The sequence below is a fragment of the Piliocolobus tephrosceles genome, chromosome 1 (genome assembly GCF_002776525.5).
Source record: "Piliocolobus tephrosceles isolate RC106 chromosome 1, ASM277652v3, whole genome shotgun sequence".
NCBI classification, from domain to species: domain Eukaryota; kingdom Metazoa; phylum Chordata; class Mammalia; order Primates; family Cercopithecidae; genus Piliocolobus; species Piliocolobus tephrosceles.
In genome coordinates this window covers 76,967,321-76,988,130 of record NC_045434.1, presented here as the reverse complement: position 1 = coordinate 76,988,130, position 20,810 = coordinate 76,967,321, and the positions used below count along the sequence as shown (strand labels likewise).

Sequence of the window (20,810 nt, the reverse complement as noted above, 5' to 3'; positions counted from 1 at the left end):
TACCTAAGGATCAAAGATAATTTTAGGCTAGGCATGGTGGCTCACGTCCATAATCCTAGCACTTTGGGAGGCAGAGGCAGGAGAAACACTTGAGCTCAGGAGTTCAAGACCTGCCTGGGCAACATAGTGAGACTTCATCTCTTCAAAAAAATAAAATAAAATAAAATTTTAGTCCAGGCACAGTGGCTCATGCCCATAATCCCAGCACTTTGGAAGACCAAGGCAGGAGGATCACTTGAGGCCAGGAGTTCAAGATCAGCCTGGGCAATGTAGCAAGACCTCATCTCTACCAAAAAAAATTAAAAATTAGCCCAGCACAGTGGTGTGCACTTGTAGTCCCAGCCACTCAAGAGGCTGAGGCAGGAAGATCATTGAGCCTAGGACCCAGAGGCTGTAGTGAGCCAAGATGGCACCACTGCACTCCAGCCTGGGCAACAGAGCAAGACCACATCTCAAAACAAAACAAAACAAAAACAACAACAAAAAGCTAATTTTAAACTTCCCTAGACTTTCATAATTATATTTCAAAAGCAGTGACTACCTCAAAAGTCCTAAATTATAGCTCACCAAGAATTATTTTAGGCTAGGCAGAGTGGCTCACGCCTTTAATCCCAGCACTTTGGCAGGCCAAGGCAGGCATATCACCAGAGTCCAGGAATTCCAGACCAGCCTGGGCTACACAACAAGAATTCATCTCTGTAAAATATTTTTTCATAATTAGACGAGTGTGGTGGCATGTGCCTATAGTCCCAGCTACTTGGATGGTCAGGGCGGGAGGATTCCTTTAGCCCAGGAGTTTGAGGCTGCAATGAGATGACTGGGCCACTGCATTCCACCTTGGGCAACAGCCTGAGACCTTGTCTCTTTAAAAAATAAAATAAAATAAAATTCCTTTGACAGAAGAACTGCTTTCCGAATAATTTTCAGAATTTATTCAGTTCTTTATTAAAATTATATATCGAAAAATAAGCACATTCATTTCCTTTCTTGCTACTTTTATTAAAACAGATAAAAACAATTTTAAAAATTAATTTTGCATAAAATTTTACGAGGTAACTATTGGATATTGCCAGAAACTTGTTTTATCTGTTGTACATTTATCAATATTCATATTTTTCTGTACTCCTATCATGCTTAATGTATATTCTCCTTTAGTGTAATCAATGTAAAATGTATCCTAGAAAGGTAGAGGCCTTATCTGTTTCAATTCACAACAGGCAGTTCAGCAAAGTAGTAAATTCAAGTCAGTCCAATACTTTGATGGCTATGTTGTCAGATATCTAAAAATCTTTACCTGAAAATGTTGAAATAGTCTCAAATGCTGTTTCCAAAGTAGAAGCAACAGATTCTACTTTATCTGCAGCCAGTACGTAGAGGTCTCCAGACTTAGAACATTTCACAACAGCATACCTAACATAAAATTTTAGGAGAGAATTATTACTAATGAAACAAGAAAAGCCACAGATATCATTTTAATTTTTAAATATCATTTTAGAAAAAACTGACTTCAGGCCGGGCACAGTGGCTCACGCCTATAATCCCAGCACTTTGGGAGGCTGAGGTGGGCGGATCACCTGAGGCTGGGATTTTGCGACCAGCCTCACCAACATAGAGAAACCTCGTCTCTACTGAAAATACAAAATAGCCGGGCGTGGTGGTGCATGCCTGTAATCCCATAATCCCGCTACTCGGGAGGCTGAGGCAGGAGAATTGCTTGAACCTGGGAGGCAGAGGTTGTGGTGAGTCAAGATCACGCCACTGCACTCCAGCCTGGGCAACAAAAGGCGAAACTCGGTCTCAAAAAAAAAAAAAAAGAAAAAAGAAAAAACTGACTTCAAGATCAAACTGTACTATTTTCAAAACACTTCGTAACTTATACTTCTACTTCATTTTCCCAAAAAGCCAGATAACGTCTTAAAAAGGATCACCTAAAGGTTAATAAAATCTATATGAACCTAATAACTAAGTTATAATTCATTAAATTTTAAAATAATAAAGAGGATAAAATAAATTCAAAATAATGTTAATGATGGAATAGATTCTATTTGTGTATTTAAAAAATGCAATAATATACCCACTTTGATTCAGGCATATAGCAAACAGCTTCATTGGCTGGAATCGTCCAAGGTTGTGTGGTCCAGACCAAAAAACTAACAGGAGATGAACCATCTGTGAAGATAAAATTGTAAATATGTTAGCAAATGGGATAATTCTATAACTTTAGTACACTCAAGCTATGAATAAATCTTACCTATAAGAGATGCCAATTTAGGAGAAGGTTTCAAGAGAGGAAATTTTACATATATTGAACGACTGACATGCTCAGGATTATATTCAAGTTCTGCTTCAGCCAATGCAGTCCTAAGGTTTAAAAATATTAAACATAAATATTTCGAAGCCTCACAAATTTCTCCCTTTTAATTACCAAAAAATGCATATATACCTAGATGAGGGAGACCAAAACACAGGTTTGTAAGATCGATAAACCAAGCCCTATAAAAGACAAAAATATGATTTTAAAGGTAGAATTTTGTAACACATACTTCAACCTACTCAAAGAGAAAAAATACTTCTTTACCTTATCATACATTTGGTAAAAAGTTCTCAACTGTTTGGCTTCATACTTTCCATCAAATGTATAGTAGCAATTATTCCAATCTGCCATTATTCCCCAACGAATAAATGCTGATTTCTGTTTCTCAATGGCTGCTTTAGCAAATGATCTAGCTAAAAAACAAAAAACAAAAAAAAACAAAAAAAAGCTTTTAAAAACCAACGAATTTGAATTCTTAAACATGGTTTAGCATGTATCTCTCTAAATGCAAATGCTGTGGACAGTTTAGAATTTTTTTTTATTTTTTTTGAGACGGAGTCTCGCTCTGTCGCCCAGGCTGGAGTGCAGTGGCCGGATCTCAGCTCACTGTAAGCTCCGCCTCCCGGGTTTATGCCATTCTCCTGCCTCAGCCTCCCGAGTAGCTGGGACTACAGGTGCCCGCCACCTCGCCCGGCTAGTGTTTTGTATTTTTTTAGTAGAGACGGGGTTTCACCGTGTTAGCCAGGATGGTCTTGATCTCCTGACCTCATGATCTGCCCGTCTCGGCCTCCCAAAGTGCTGGGATTACAGGCTTGAGCCACCGCGCCTGGGCGACAGTTTAGAATATTAAAAAAAATTTTTTTGAGATGGAGTCTCACTCTGTTGCCCAGGCTGGAGTGCAGTGGTGCGATCTCAGCTCACTGCAACCTCTGCCACCCAGGTTCAAGCGATTCTCGTGCCTCAGCCTCCCTAGTAGCTGGAACTATAGGCGTGCACCACCACGCCTGGCTAATTATTTGGTATTTTTAGTAGAGACAGGGTTTTGCCATGTTGGCCAGGATGGTCTCAAACTCCTGACCTCAGGTGATCCACCTGCTTCAGCCTCCCAAAGTGCTAGGATTACAGGCATGAGCCACTGCACTCAGCCTATAAAATTTTTTAATAGAAAAATAATTTGAAGGTCAACAGTGTTCAGAAGATACCTACAACAAATTCTAGAATTAACTGAAATTGCAAAAGTTAAAATTTTATTACTGTCTTCTGTATTTTCCAGACTTTATACAATCACTTCACTGGAAAAAATAAACTGGAAAAATTATTCCTTATTGTTTCTTAATTTAAGAAAACGTCAGATAATAATTTTCATTTCATTATACACAAAAAATTAATCAGAATATCAAATGTAAGCCAATGATAATAAGTTTCACAAGGAAGTAAAAAAATCTTCACAGTTATATCCAAATGTACAACAGTACAACATACAAGAAAAGGAAAGTACTCCTTGGCCCAGTCGACTGAAGAAAAAGGACAAAATAAGAGATTAATGTAAAATATATGTATTTTAGAATTTATGGCTTAACACCTGAAATAAGTCAACAAGCCCCCATGAGGAAAGTAAAAAAAAGAATATACCAAAAAATAATTTTATAAAATATGAACATTAAGAAACTGAGAATGCAATTAGAAATGCTCACAAAGTCTTTCCTTCAATATCCAAACATAAGTTCTTACAAAAATCAATGAAATAAAATCTGAATTTTCTGTGACAGAAAGGCATTTCCAATAGATCTCATTATAACCAAACCAAACAAAAACAAAAGGTTCCCTTGGTAAAACTCTGACTTTTCCAAGGACCCTAAGTGTTTACAAATATCAGTTTAAAACAGAAACAGAGATTATTTACCTTTCTCTCTAATTTCCATAGCTGAAAGATTCTGAGCTTCTCTACCAAGTTCTGATAATACTTTTATTTCAATGGGCAACCCATGACAATCCCAGCCGGGCACAAAATGTATTTTGGAGCCACTCATCATATGGAATCGATTGGCTATGTCTTTCAAAATCTGCAAAGATAAAATAATTATCATTCATACATAAAACATTTGGCCTACAATTTATGTTCTTTTTTTACACTTAATACCATTTTTACAACTGCAATTTGAAAGGAAATGTATAAATTAACTCTTACCAAAAAACTATTAACACAAATAGTCTAATATTATTTATATTGAGCTAAGAAATATCATCGAACCATCGCAGAACTTATAGTGTACTCAGAGAATGGAATATTATGGTTAACTCTGTCACTGACAAAACCCTTACTAAAACAGTAGACCTCTTCATTAGGTATAGTTCTAGAACTAATTTACCTTTTTAAGTTCATTTTAGATACTAGAGGGCAGCAGAGCCTTTTAAAAAATGTATTACCATAGTAGAAATGGGAAATCAAAGGCAAAGGATAGATTTGCCTCCAAGCTCAATTTCCTTCTTCCCAAAAGGAAACAGTGCTCTGACCACTAGCCCAGTAGTCCAGAAAACAATTTCCTCCTGTCCATATCTATCAAAAGTAGAAAAGATATTACATTCTCCTCCCATCCCTTTCCCCCTTTAAAAACTCTAATTTCAAACTGTTTACTAATGAACAGGAAGGAGACTTGTGATCTGAGTGGTTGTCATATTAAAAAAAAAAAACAATTCATCTAGCTATACATACTTAAGATTGGTACACTTTACTCTGGGTATATTATTTAAATCAATCATCATATAAATAACCTCCTTTCTACTTACCTCTTTGGAAATTGTTTACTTATTTTTTTGTCTCTTCCCTGTAAAACATAAACTCCATGAAATCAGAGAGCCCATCTGTCCTCTTCACCTGTGAATTCCAGCCTTTTGAATGGTTTCTGGCACTAGTCTATATTTATCAAATACATGAATACATGGATGAATATATGCTCTAAACGATGGTATCTTATACAGTAGCCACTGGCCACATGTGATTTTTGGTGCCAATCCGAATTCAGATGTGATATAAATTATGAAATATATACCTGATTTCAAACGTGTTACAAAAATGTGATATATCTCAAAAATTTTTTACATTGACTGTATGTTGAAATGATACTTCAGATATCTTGAGTTAAATATAATATTAAAATTAATTTTGCTTGTTTCTTTTCATTATTTTCTGGGGCCACTAGAAAAATTTTAACTTACCTATGTGGCACAAATTTATAGCTTGCATTATATTTCTTTATTTTATTTTTTCTTTTTTGAAACAGAGTCTCGCTCTGTTGCCGAGGCTGGAGTACAGTGGTGCAATCTCGGCTCATTGCAACCTCTGCCTCCCAGGTTCAAGTGATTCTCCTGCCTCAGCCTCCTGAGTAGCTGGATTACAGGCGCGCACCACCATGCCCAGCTAATTTTTTTGTATTTTCAGTAGAGAGAGGGGCTTCACCATGTTGATCAGGCTGGTCTCGAACTCCTGACCTGATGATCCGCCCGCCTCAGCCTCCCAAAGTGCTGGGATTACAGGTGTGACCCACCGCGCCCAGCCACTTGCATTGTATTTCTATTGAATAGTGTTGCTCTCAGTCATATGAACAGGATGAAATCAATCACTTGAACTAATAATTAATAGTGTACCTAATAAGGATTCTAAAATGTAATAATAAAATATAATATATGAAGCCTCTAGTGAAAAGAATAGTAGCAATATAATAGGAATATTTTACTAACTCCTCAGTATCAACCACCATCCTCCTTCTCCCCAAAAAAAGTTCCTCCATACTTGAGTCACTTATCTCTGTTCCTTTCATTTTTCTAATATTCATAAATTGCTTTTTTTGACAGATACATATCTGAATGCCTACTATATGTCAAGAATATGGTACCTAGAATATGGTAGTAAACCAAAAAAACATATATTCTGTGTTCTCACGGAGGAACATAGAATATATACCAACATATCACACACTATGGAGAAAAAAGCAAATTACAGGGTTAGAAAATGACATTTAGTTGCTGAGGGTGGTACCATTTTAGAGGGAAGTCAGGAAAGCCTGATGGGATGACATTAGAACAGAACCTGAAAGAAATGAGAAGGTGATCCATGTGAATATTCTATTGATGCATTCTAGGAAGAGGAAAAACCAAGCAAGACTATAATTAGTGTGAGGAAAAGCAAGAATTGGTCCCCTCCTAGTTCCAAAGTGCCCATGCTCTTCGTTAAGGCTTCAAGAAGCCATCTCTTTATATGAGAGATAGTTTTGTAAGATGCCACTGTTTTGGCCGGGAGTGGTGGCTCACGCCTGTAATCCCAGCACTTTGGGAGGCTCAGGCAGGCGGATCACGAAGTCAGGAGATTGAGACCATCCTGGCTAACACAGTAAAACCCCGTCTCAAGTAAAAATACAAAAAATTAGCCGGGTGTGGTGGCGAGCGCCTGTAGTACCAGCTACTCAGGAGGCTGAGGCAGGAGAATGGCGTGAACCCGGGAGGCGGAGCTTGCAGTGAGCTGAGATCGCGCCACTGCACTCCTGCCTGGGCGACAGAGCGAGACTCCGTCTCAAAGGAAAAAAAAAAAAAAAAAAAATGCCAATTATTCCTTTGCCCTCAATCCACACGGAGCTGGCTCCCTCTGCTCCAGCTCCAAGAGTAAAACACGTGATCCACTGTAGCCATTAACATATTCTATCCCCAAGTCTGCAATGACTGATTCAGAGATAGATGTGTGACCCAAATCAGGCCAATGAGATTCAATTCCAGGACTTTTATAAGAATTGTTGGGGGCCGGGCGCACGACTGTAATCCCAGCACTTTGGGAGGCCAAAGTGGGTGGATCACGAGGTCAGGAGATGGAGACCATTCCAGCTAACACGGTTAAAACCTATCTCTACTAAAAATACAAAAAATTAGCCAGGTGTGGTGGTGGGCACCTGTAGTCCCAGCTACTTGGGAGGCTGAGGCAGAAGAATGGCATGAATCCGGGAGGCAGAGCTTGCAGTGAGTCAAGATTGCACCACTGCACTCCAGCCTGGGCGACTAAGCCAGACTCTGTCTCAAAAAAAAAAAAAAAAAACTGTTGGGAAAGAGAAGGTAGAATAATGTAAGCCAGAAACTGCTGGGAAATGTGCTGGGGGTCTGGGGCAGGGCGGTCACCAAAAGTAGAAAGCCTACCAAAGAGTGAAAGACAGAGAGAAACCAATTCTTAATTTTATTTGAGTTCCTGATCCAGCCATGCAGGTGGCTAAAACTATCTGGACTCTACAGTTAAAATAGCCAGTAAATTCTCTCTCTCTTTTTGCTTAATCCAGTTAGAGCTGGCTCTTCTACTCTTCTACTCTTGAAAAAACGTTTGAAATACTAAGAGTTTTATTCTGTATTTATATCACAAAACATGATCTTACTGTGAATATTTAAAACAACAGCTGGCCACGCGCAGTGGCTCATACCTGTAATGCCAGCACTGTGGGAGGTCGAGGCGGGCAGATCATGAGGTCAGGAGTTCGAGACCAGCCTGGCTAACATGGTGAAACCCTGTCTCTATTAAAAACACAAAAATTAGCCAGGTGTGGTGGCGGGCACTTGTAATCTCAGGTACTCGGGAGGGTCAGGCAGAGAACTGCTTGAACCTGGGAGGCGGAGGTTGCAGTGAACCAAGATCACGCCACTGGACCCCAGCCCGGGCGAAAAAAGGAAACCCCCACTAAAAAAAAAAAAAAAAAAAGAAAAGATAGTTATTTTTCTCAAATTAATGTCTTTACTCTTTGAATACATGCAGCAGAAAGTTCCGGAAGCAAAACGGATAAGAGAAATGAGGAGCCTTACATAATTTAAATAGAGGTAAAGACATAACGGCAATAATTTTAAAGCAAAGATAGTATCTGCTGAAGCTTCTAAGTGGTAAATAGTAAGAGTATATTGGACTAGACAAGAGTAAGCTAGACTGATCTATTTAGTTTTATTCATCGGCACCAGAACTAGACTGCTTCAATACTGTAGTATATTCCTCTCTGGTACAGCAAGTCATTCTTCATCTTTCTCTAAGTTTTCTTAAATATTCAAACCTATTTACTTTCCAGACGTACGTTTTAGCTATTAAGCTCATTTTTTATTTGTATTTATATTTGTTGTTTGTGATTACAAGAGTAATACAGGTTCCTTGTTTCAAAAAATGTCAAGCCTGGCACAGGAGGATGCACCTGTAGTCCCAGCTACTCAGGAGGCTGGGGCAGAAAGACTGCTTGAGCCCAGGGTTTGAGGCTAGCCTGGGCAAGATAGTGAGATTCTGTGAAAAAAAAAAAAAAAAAAAAAAGAAAAAAAAAAATTCAAGTGTTATAAAAATAATCAATATTGGCTGGGCACAGTGGCTCACGCCTGTAAGCCCAGCACTTTGGGAGGCCAAGGTATGCGGATCACAAGGTCAGGAGTTCGAGACCAGCCTGGCCAACATGGTGCAACCCTATCTCTACTAAAAATACAAAAAATTAGCTGGGCGTGGTGGTGGGCACCTGTAATCGCAGCTACTTGGGAGGCTGAGGCAGAAGAATCGCTTGAATCCGGGAGGCGAAGGTTGCAGTAAGCCAAGATTGTACCATTGCACTCCAGTCCAGGCAACAGTGCAAACTCCATCCCAAAAATAAATAAATAAAATAAAATAATAATAATAATAAATATTGACTGGGTGCAGTGGCTCATGCCTGTAATCGCAGCACTTTGGGAGGTCGAGGTGGGTGGATCACCTGAGGTCAGGAGTTCGAGACCAGCCTGGCCAACAAGGTGAAACCCCATCTCTACTGAAAATATAAAAATTAGCTGGGTGTGGTAGTGTGTACCTGTAATCCCAGCTACTCAGAAGGCTGAGGCATGAGAATCGCTTGCACCCAGAAGCCGGAGGTTGCAGTGAGCCAAGATCATGCCACTGTACTCCAGCTTGGGGGATAGAGTGAGACTCTGTCTCCAAAAAAATAATAATAATAATTAAGTTTTTAAATTTTTTATAAAAGTAGATGCTAATATAATACAGTTTTAAAACGTATTTTTCTACTCTCATTTAATACATGTTTTTTGTCAGTGCATGTAGATCTACCTCATTCCTTTTAAGATTATATAGTACTTAATTACCAAGATGTATTTAAGCCCCATTGTAGCCATCCAAAATGAGCTACCACTGTAATTCAAGATTAAAACAGGTTAGTTAACATTTCTTTTACCTAAAGCGCAGCCACTTTTTCTAACAAAATTTCCAAAATTTCAACTAGCCAAAGCATCAAAAGAATAGAGTTCAATTATCAGAACAAAGATAGCCCTAAAATGTATCTACTATGTATGACTACAAAAGGCTCAGAGAACCATGGCAATGGAATAGTGCTGAAAGAACACATTTGCTGTTTGGAAAAAAAAAAAATCAATTTAGATACTCAACTTAGGACATCAACCCCAAAAAAGTCCAAATAAAGAATTAGACATTTATTATCATAAATCAATGCAAAAATCAAAGCACACAGAAATCACAGATAGGCAAATTAAAACATTTAAATATTACATTTTGTCTGTCAAATTAGCAATATATACTCAAGTTAGCAATAATTTTCAATGTTAGTTGTGTATAATAAGGTAAGTCTCTCAAGTTTGGTTGTAGTATTAAAAGTGATATAACCAGCCAGGCACAGTGGCTTATGCCTGTAATTCCAGCACTTTGGAAGGCCGAGGTGGGTGGATCACAAGGTCAAGAGACTGAGACCATCCTGGCCAACATGGTGAAATCCCATCTCTACTAACAATACAAAAACTAGCCGGGCGTGATGGCTTGCGCCTGTAGTCCCAGCTCCTTGGGAGGCTGAGGCAGAAGAATCGCTTGAGCCTGAGAGGAGGAGGTTGCCGTGAGCAGAGATCATGCCACTGCACTCTGGCCTGGAGACAGAATGAGACTCCATCTCAAAAAAAAGAAAAAAAAAGAAAAAGTGATATAACCTATTGAAAAGCAGTTTAGCACTAAGTATCCGGTAATTTCTGTGTAGTAATATACCTCAAAGAAATAATCTGAATTTTTCAAAAAGTTATAGGCAGTAAAATATTCATTATATCGTACTGTTATACAGTCATTAAAACACCTAAGTAAGGTATAACAATGTGGGAAATTGTTTATATTAAAAACATTAGGAGGGCCGGGCACAGTGGCTCACGCCTGCAATCCCAGCACTTTGGGAGGCCAAGGCAAGTGGATCACCTGAGGTCAGGAGTTCAAAACCAGCCTGGCCAACAAGGCGAAACCCTGTCTCTACTAAAAATACAAAAGTTAGCTGAGTGTGGTGGCGTAGGCCTGTAATCCCAGCTACTCGGGAAGCTCAGGCACAAGAATCACTTAAACCCAGGAGGCTGGAGTTGCAGTGAGCTGAGATCACGCCACTGCACTCCAGCCTAGGTGACAGAGTGAGATTCCATCTCAAAAAATTAAAATAAAATAAAATAAATAAAAGCTTTAGGAGAAAAGGGAAGACACAAAAACAACATAAACTTTTTTTTTTTTTTCCTTGAGATAGGGTCTTGCTCTGTCAACCAAGCTACAGTGCAGTGGTACAATCACAACTCATTATAGCCTCCACTTCCCAGACCCAAGTGATCCTTCCACCTCAGCCTCCCAAGTAGCTGGAACCACAGGCTCATGCCACCACATCTGGCTTAATTTTTTTTATTTTTTTGTAGAGACAGGGTCTCCTGATGTTGCCCAGGCTGGTCTCGAACTTTTAGGCTCAGGCAATCCTCCTGCCTTGGCCTCCCAAAGTGCTGGTATTACAGGTTTGAGCCACTGTGACTGGCCCACAACTTTTTCTAACATTAAAAATAATAAGGAGTCCAGACTGGGTGCGGTGGCTCACACCTGCAATCCCAGCAGTTTGGGAGGCCGAGACGGGCGGATCACGAGGTCAGGAGATCAAGACCATCCTGGCTAACACAGTGAAACCCCATCTCTACTAAAAATACAAAAAATTAGCCAGGCATGGTGGCGGGCGCCTGTAGTCCCAGCTACTCAGAAGGCTGAGGCAGGAGAATGGCGTGAACCCGGGAGGTGGTGCTTGTAGTGAGCCGGGATCGCACCACTGCACTCCAGCCTGGGCGACAGAGCGAGACTCCATCCTAAAATATATATATGGCCGGGCGCGGTGGCTCAAGCCTGTAATCCCAGCACTTTGGGAGGCCGAGATGGGTGGATCACGAGGTCAGGAGATGGAGATCATCCTGGCTAACACGGTGAAACCCCGTCTCTACTAAAAAATACAAAAAAAAAAAAAATATATATATATATATATATATAAAATAAAAAATAAAAATACTAAGGAGTCCCAATTACTCGGGAGGATGGGGCCAGAGAATCACTTGAGCCCACAAGTTCAATGTGCCAGCCTCGGCAATATAGTGAGACCCAGTCTCTAAAAAATACTAAGAAACTAGCCTAAATTATTAATAGTGCTTACGTCTGGCTGGTAGGATTAGAGTAATTTTAATTTTCTTTTTGTTATTTCCTTTGAGACAGGGTCTCAGGGTCTCGCTCTGTCACCCAGGCTGGAGTGCAGTGGCGTAATCTTGGTGATTCCCATGCCTGCCAAGTAGCTGGGATTACAGGTGCACGCCAGTACGCTATTTTTTATGTGTTTACTAGAAACAGGGTTTCACCATGTTGCCCAGGCTGGTCTCAAACTCCTGGGCTCAAGCAATCCACCCACCCCAGTCTCCCAAAGTGCTGGGATTACACGTGTAAGCCACTGTGCCGACAAATTTTAATTTTCTTCTTTCAGTTTTCTTGTGTTTTCCAACTCTACCTTTATGATCAGAAAAAAAAAAAAAAAAGTTAACTTTTTTAGAAGTTTCAAAATAGGCCAGGTTCGGCGGCTCACGCCTGTATCCCAGCACTTTGGGAGGCCAAGGCAGGTGGATCATCTGAGGTACAGAGTTCGAGACCAGCCTGGCCAACATGGTGAAACCCCGTCTCTACTAAAAATATAAAAAAATTAGCAGGGTGTGGTAGTGGGCGCCTGTAATCCCAGCTACTCAGGAGGTTGAGGCAGAAGAATTGCCTGAACCCAGGAGACAGAGGTTGCAGCGAGCCAATATGGTCCCACTGCACTCCAGCCTGGGTAACAGAGTGAGATTCTGTCTCAAAAAAAAAAAAGCAAAAGAAGTTTCAAAACAGACTTTCTGCTTCTGGGAAGATGGAATAGAAATACATTCCCCTACTCCTTCAATTAAATATAATTTTATCATTTTTTTCTTTATAAAAAATTCTGAATCATATATTGACTAAAAAATCAAATACAATTTTTCAAAATCCTGGATATTATATATTTAAATAGCACGAAAAGACTCTAAAACAGGCTGGGCACGGTGGCTCACGCCTGTAATCCCAGCACTTTGGGAGGCCAATGCGGGCGGATCATGAGGTCAAGAGATTGAGACCCTCCTGGTCAACATGATGAAACCCCATCTCTACCAAAAATACAAAAATTAGCTGGGCCTGGGGGCACACGACTATAGTCCCAGCTACTTGGGAGGCCAAGATAGGAGAAGTGCTTGAACCTGGGAGGCGGAGATTGAGGAAAAAAAAAAAAAAGACTCTAAAAGCAGAAGACTATCTCAGGACCTTAGGACCCAGGAACAACATAGTGGCGAGCTTCCTGGGTTTTCTTTTTGCCTCATATGCCCTAGACAGGCTAAAGAAGCCAGCAACCTGGAAACAACAACAGGTACAGATCAAAAGAAGCCAAAACAAAAGCCTTTTCTCTCTGGGCCAAAAGAACAACAACAACCCAAAAACAAAACAAAACAAAAAACAGGACGGGGAACCTAGCAAGACAGGAAACTAAAACGACAGCTCTAACTCTGCTCTAACCAACTACCACAGAAAAAAAATGCAGCCTCACCCACACCCCTTTGAACAAAAGCGGAGAGGGAAGCCTAGACATCTATCCTCAGCAATGTATCACGAGGCACCCTAACCCCTTCTCCTCCACCAGGGTGGTACAAGAAAGCCAAGTAGGGAGTGAAGATTTCATTCCCACCGGGTAGTAATGAGAACACCTCTGCACTGTCAGTGAAGACCCGGCGGGGAGCCTGGACTTCCACTCCCACAGAGCAATGAGGAAGCATCCCTCCCTATTTCCAATGGGTGGTGTCAGAGGAGGATGAATGCAGAGTCAGGACTTTCACCACTGCCCAGTAGAGAGAATACCAGTCTACTCCTGCCAAGGTGTCAGCAGACGTCAGGCAGAATGCAGTAACAAGGCACACTAACTAAAACCTTCTAGCCAGGATGGTATCAGGGAAAGCTTAGGGGGAGGCGGAACTCCTACCCTTCCCTGCAGCAATGAGAAGCCCCCTTCTTCAGTGTCAAGAAAGGCTGAGTGGAGAGTCTAGACTTCTGTATCCACCAGCTGTAGCCGGCAGTGATCCCTGTCTACTGTTAGCGTGGGGTCAGAGAAGCCAGCTAACACAGAACATTTAAATAAGCTTCAGAATCTCACAATATACAAAATGTTTCAACTAAAAGAACCACTCATCATACTAAGAACCAGGAGGATTTGAAACTATATGAAAAAAGACAACCAATGGATAACCAACAATGAGATGACAGGCAAGTTAGCCTTAGCTGACAAACACTGTAAAGCAGCCATGATAAAAACACACTTGAAAAACATGAAAGAGTAGAAAGCCTAAGCAACGAAACAAAGTTTCAGCAAAGAAATAGAAGATACCAAGAAAAATTAAATGAAAATTTTTATAAATGAAAAATAGTGAAAATAAAAAGCTCAGTGAGTAGGCTCAAATATGAAATGGAGGGGACAATGGAAAGAACCACTGAAATTTAAGATAGATGAATAGAAATTACCCAGTCTAAAAAGCAGGGAAAAGGCCAGCCGTGGTGGCTCATGCCTGTAATCTCAGCACTTTGGGAGGCCGAGGCGGGTGGATCACGAGGTCAGGAGTTTGAGGACAGCTTGGCCAACATGGTGAAACCCCACCTCTACTAAAGATACAAAAAATTAGCCAGGCGTGGTGGCGTGCGCTGGTAATACCAGCGACTCAGGAGGCGGCTGAGGCAGGAAAATCGCTTGAACCCAGAAGGCGGATGTTGAAGTGAGCCTAGATCGCACCACCGCACTCCAGCCTGGGTGACAGGGTGAGACTCTGTCTCAAAAAAAAAAGGCCTCCGGAGATAAAACAGACTGGAAAAAACAAAAACAAAAACAAAACAAAACAAATCAGGAACCTGTGGTCCTATAGCAAAAGATCTAACATTCATATTATGGGTGTTCTGAAAGAAGACTTTTTCAGAGTTGAGAAAATACAGAATAAATAATAGCCCAAAACATCCCAGATTTAACAGGAGACATAAACCTATAAATTCAAAAAGCTGAACAAACTCCAAACAGGCTAAATTCAAAGAAATCCATGCCAAAGTATATCATAATTAAACTTCTGGAAATGAAAGACAAAGTATCTTGAAAGCAGTCACAGAAAATTGGCCTCTTACCTATAAGGGGAAAGTAATTCAAATGACAGTAGATTTCTTATCAGAAAACACGGAGGCCAGAAGGAAGTGGCACAGTACTTTTCAAGTGCTGAAAAAGAAGAATCATCAATCCCAAATGCTACAGACAACAAAAACATACTTTAAGAATGAAAGAGAAATCAAGACATTCTCAGATAAAGGAAATAGATTTGTGATCAGCAGATTTACACTAAAAGAATGGCTAAAGCAAATTTCCTAAAGGGGAAAAACAAGAAAAAAAAAATAAAGCAGGACCTGGAACATCAGGAAGGACTAAAAAACAGTAAGCAAAAATATGGGTAAATATAAAAAACTTTGTTTAGTCGTATCACAAATTATGTTTCACAGTTGAAAAAATAACTGTCAAACACTGTCTTATGTGGACAGAAATGCATGTAGAGGAAATATGTAAACCAAATCACAAACAGGGATGGGTAAAGGGATATAAAAGGACACATGCTTCTATACTTCACTTGAAATGGTGAAATAGTAATACCAGTAGACTGTGATAAATGTATTCACATATATGATATATACACATAAACATGATACACATGACATATATGTATATGTATAGTATATGTATATATGTATATGTGTATACATATGCATGTAATGATAACATACACAGGTATCTATAATACACATATATATACATATATGAAATATAGCAACCACTAAAAGAGCTAAAAAAAAATACACTCATAAACAATATAGGTAAATCAAAATGTTAATATTAAAAAAAATTCAAGTAACCCATAGAAAGATAAGAAAAAGCAGATGGAAAAACAAAGAAAAAACAAAAAAATTAAATGGTAGCCTTAAGCCTTAATATTCAATAATTACGTTAAGTGTAAGCAGCCTAAACAAGCCAATTAAAATATAGAAACTGGTGGCCAGGCACGGTGGCTCACGCCTATAATCCCAGCACTTTGGGAGGCTGAGGCAGGCAGATCACGAGGTCAGGAGATAGAGACCATCCTGGCTAACATGATGAAATCCCGTCTCTACTAAAAATACAAAAAAAATTAGCCGGGTATGGTGGCAGGTGCCTGTCATCCCAGCTACTCAGGAGGCTGAGGCAGAAGAATCACTTGAACCTGGGAGGCAAAGGTTGCAGTGAGTGAGACAGCGCCACTGCACTCCAGCCTGGGCGACAGAGTGAGACTCCGTCTCAAAAAAAAAAAAAAAAAAGAAAAAAGAAAAAAAAAATATGTATATGGAAACTGGTAGCATGAACTTTAAAAATATGACCCTATTATATGCTACCCACCAAAAAAAAAAATCACTTTTAATATAACAATACAGGCCCGGCGCGGTGGCTCAAGCCTGTAATCCCAGCACTTTGGGAGGCCGAGACGGGCGGATCACGAGGTCAGGAGATCGAGACCATCTTGGCTAACACGGTGAAACCCCGTCTCTATTAAAAAGTACAAAAAATTAGCCGGGCGCGGTGGCCGGCGCCTGTAGTCCCAGCTACTCAGGAGGCTGAGGCAGGAGAATGGCGTGAACCCAGGAGGCGGAGCTTGCAGTGAGCTGAGATCCGGCCACAGCACTCCAGCCTGGGTGACAGAGCGAGACTCCGTCTCAAAAAAAAAAAAATATATATATATATATATATATATATATATAAACAATACAGGCAAGTTGAAAGAAAAAGGATACACAAAGACAAATCATGCAAACAATTGTTTTAAAAAAAAGCATGTGCTCTACTAATATCAGATACAACAGACTTCAGGCCAGGCGCCGTGGCTCACTCCTGTAACACCAGCATTTTGGGAGGCCAAGGTGAGCAGATCACTTGAGCTTAGGAGTTCAAGGCCAGCCTGGGCAACATGGCAAAACCCTGTCTCTACAAAAAAAATACAAATATTAGCCAGGTGTGGTGGCATGCACTTGTAGTCCCAACTACTTGGGGGGTTGAGGCAGGAAGATTGTTTGGGCTTGGGAAGTCAAGACTGTCATGAGCCGTGAAAGACCTGAGAACAAAGAAAATTACCAGAGACAGAGAACTACATAATGGTAAAAGGTTCAATCCACAAAGAAAACATAGCAATCCTAAATATGTATGCACCAAAAATCAGAGGTGTAAAATACGTAAAGCAAAAAGTTACAGAACTTAAAGAAGAAACAGACAATGCACAATTATAAGTAGAGACTTTAATTCTCTCAACAACTGATAGACCTAAACTAAAAATCAGCAAGGTTATATATGAACTCAACAATACATTAACCAACAGGATGTAAAGAACATTACAAACAACTACACCCAACAAAAGAAAATGTACATTTCTATTATGTGTCAACAGAGCAAAAAATACAATAAACCATATCTTGGGCCATAAAAATAAAACTCAACAAATTTAAAAAATTTTTAAATCAGGCCAGGCGCAGTGGCTCATGCCTGTAATCTCAGCACTTTGAGAGGAGGAGGTGGGTGAATCATCTGAGGTCGGGAGGTCGAGACCAGCCTGACCAACATGGAGAAACCCCGTCTCTACTAAAAATACAAAATTAGCCAGGCGTGGTGGCGCACACCTGTAATCCCAGCTGTTCCAGAGGCTGAGGCAGGATCCGGGAGGCAGAGGTTGCAGTGAGCTGAGATCACACCACTGCACTCCAGCCCGGGTGACAGTGCAAGACTCTGTCTCAAAAAAAAAAAAATGAACTGAAATCATAGAATATGCTCTTCATCCATAATGGATTCAAATATAAATGAATAAACGAAATATAATGAAAGATCTTCAAACACCTAAAAACTAAACAACTCACATGTGAGGCCAGACACAGCAGCTCACACCTGTAATCCCAAAATTTGTGAGGTCAAGGGCAAGAGGATCACTTGAGGCTGGGAGTTCGAGACCAGCCTGGTTAATATAGCAAGAACTTGTCTCTGCAAAAAATTAAAAATAAATAAATAAAAACCTATAAACAGCACACATGTGAAAAAAATCACGAATCAGAAAGGAATTCTCAAGGAAAATTTTTGTTTTAGTTATTGAAACAGGGTCTCGCTCTGTCGCCTAGTCTGGAGTGCAGTAGTGTGATCGTGGCTCATTGCAGCTTTTGACTGCCCAGGCTCAGGTGATTCTCCCACCTCAGCTTCCCAAATAGCTGACACTACAGGCGCGTGCCACCATGCCTAGCTAATTTTTGTATTTTCAGTAGATACAGGGTTTCACCATGTTACCCAAGCTGGTCTCGAACTCCTGGCCTCAAATGATCTGCCTGCTTTGGCCTCACAAAGTGCTGAGAATACAGGCATGAGCCACTGCACCTGTCCTCAAGGAAAATTTTTAAAACGGCTGTAGTCCCAGCTATTCGTGAGGCTGAGGCATGAGAATCACTTGAACCCAGGAGGCAGAAGTTGCAGTGAGCCAAGATTGAGCCACTGCACTCCAGCCCAGGCAACAGAGCAAGACTCTGTCTCAAAAATAAAGAAAGAAAGAAAGAAAGAAACAGAAATCAGTGAAATTAAAAACAGAAAAAAAAAAAAAAAACCAATGAAACAAAGTCTGACTTCAGGAATGATAGCATGAGGAGTTATGTGCATCTGTTTCCTAGTAAAATTGGTAAAAATTATTTTTAAAAACAACCATTTGAAGCCCCTGGAATTGATCCTAAAGGTATACACCAAACGCAGAAACATCTATATAAGACAAATCTTCAAAATTAGGTAAGAAAAGTGAGCGTCTATGGTATTTGACCTAAGACCACTCCCTCTCTCCTCACTACCAGTTAGTTCAACGAGGCCAAGACTACTCCCTTCAATACTGCTGCAGCCTAGAACACGAGGTTCCCTATTTTCCCAGCTCCCAGTCAAGGGCTACCTTTCCCAGGAAGGGCAGGACATCAAAATGTCTCATCCTTCCCCAGCTACCTATTGCTGAGGCTAAGTTCTGGGCAAGTGTAGTCAAGAAGCAGAAGCTCCCTTTCTTCACTCAGCCCCCACTCATGGAAGAGTGTAGGTCTGCTGGGAATACTAGGAGTCCGATTACCCTTGTCCTCACTCATAAGATGGTGGTTGCATACCAGGAAAGGCTGCTTAAGAGGACCTTATGCTACTGCCCACCCCATAAACATCTGACTCCTACAGTGGGGGTGTCCCTCACAGACGTGTACAGTGGTTCCTACTCCAGAGACCTGACTGGAAGATGTTACCGTGCTGGAAGAGAAGCAGGCAGTAAAATGAATAGTTACCAAACTCTTCCCATTAATACAGCATTGAGAAGTTCAGTCCTAATGGGGCTCTCAGAAACAGTGAAGGCTATAGGAAAAGGCAGTTTAGAAGATCCACAGGTTCAAGATGATACAGGCTAAACTATAGGCCACATAGCTTGGAGGAGAGAACCAGGGGGAGAAACAGCTGAGAGAAGCCCTCCTGCAATCAGAACAAATATCAGACACTGACATTAAGAACAAATCCTTCAAAAGACCTCCACTTTGATTAGATTAGTCTACAGAGCAATTTATGCCCCAGGGAATTACTGAAAACAATAGAGTCAAGAGCCAGAAAATCTCACAGCTAAATAAATCGGTGTTGTCAGGGAAAGACAAGATAGGAGCTCTGCCAAAATCACTGTTATCCCAGGGTGACTGTGGACATACCCAAAGCTATGCTTCCCTAAGAATCAGAGGCTTAACACAAGGGAAGAATGGGAGGAGGCAAAAACAGACTTCATGAAAATAATCCAGTCGGTCACAAGTAAATAACAATTACAAGCTCTCAGAGGTGGTAGAGGCCATTATTCATTTACTACATCAAAAATGCCCAGTTTCCAACAAAAAAAATTACAAGACATACAAAGAAATACAAAGTATGATGCACACACTGGGAAAGAAAGCAGAAAATAGAAACTACCTATAAAAGTAATCAGATGTCAAATGTGACAGAAAAGACTGCAAAAGTGACATAAATGTTCAAAGAACTAACAGCATCCATGATTAAAGAGGCAAAGGAAGACATGATGATAATGTCACATCTAACAGAGAATATCACTAAAGAAATAGATGTTTTGCCAGGCAGTGGCGCATACCTGTAATCTCAGCACTTTGGGAGGCTGAGGTGGGTGGACCACCTGAGGTCAGGAGTTCGAGACCAGCCTGACTAATATGGTGAAACCCTGTCTCTACTAAATACATAAATTAGCCAGGCATGGTGGCGGGCGCTTGTAATCCCAGCTACTTGGGAGGCTGAGGCAGGAGAATTGCTTGAACGTGGGAGGTGGAGGTTGGAGTGAGGTGAGATTGTGCCACTGCACTCAAGCCTGGGCAACAAGGGCAAAACTCAGAAGGGAAGAGGAGGGGAGGGGAGAGGAGGGGAGGGGAAGGAAGGGAAGGGAAGAAAAAGAAAGAAGGAAGGAAGGAAGGAAGGAAAAGAAAGAAAGAAAGATTTTTTTTAAAAAAAGACTCAAAATTAAAAATTCAGTGGAGCGGTTCAACAGTAGATATAAACTAGCAGAAGAAAAAATAAACTTAAAGATAGATCAATAAAGATTGTATAATCCAAAGAAAAATAACAAAACTAAACAGAGCCTCAGAGCCATCATTACACACATCATTCAGCATACCAACAAATGCATAATGAGAGTTTCAGAGGAAAGGAGAGAAGCACGGGCAGAAAAATATCCAAAGAAACAATAACTGAAAATTTCTCGGCCAGGCGCGGTGGCTCAAGCCTGTAATCCCAGCACTTTGGGAGGCCGAGACGGGCGGATCACGAGGTCAGGAGATCGAGACCATCCTGGCTAACACGGTGAAACCCCGTCTCTACTAAAAACTACAAAAACTAGCTGGGCGACGTGGGGGCGCCTGTAGTCCCAGCTACTCGGGAGGCTGAGGCCGGAGAATGGCGTGAACCCGGGAGGCGGAGCTTGCAGTGAGCTGAGATCCGGCCACAGCACTCCAGCCTGGGCGACAGAGCGAGACTCCGTCTCAAAAAAAAAA

General features: G+C 40.8%; 1 protein-coding gene across 1 annotated transcript in view; it reads right to left on the bottom strand.

Annotated features, from left to right (window-relative positions):
- IARS2 (isoleucyl-tRNA synthetase 2, mitochondrial) overlaps window positions 1–20,810 on the bottom strand; it is a 73,307-nt gene that overhangs the window by 44,528 nt on the left and 7,969 nt on the right. The window contains exons 3-8 of the mRNA XM_023203709.1: window positions 4,218–4,377; window positions 2,579–2,727; window positions 2,444–2,493; window positions 2,252–2,361; window positions 2,079–2,169; window positions 1,295–1,410 (exon numbers count right to left, since the gene is read on the bottom strand). Coding sequence (XP_023059477.1) covers window positions 1,295–1,410; window positions 2,079–2,169; window positions 2,252–2,361; window positions 2,444–2,493; window positions 2,579–2,727; window positions 4,218–4,377 — 676 coding nt within the window. The remainder of the gene's footprint in view (window positions 1–1,294; window positions 1,411–2,078; window positions 2,170–2,251; window positions 2,362–2,443; window positions 2,494–2,578; window positions 2,728–4,217; window positions 4,378–20,810) is intronic.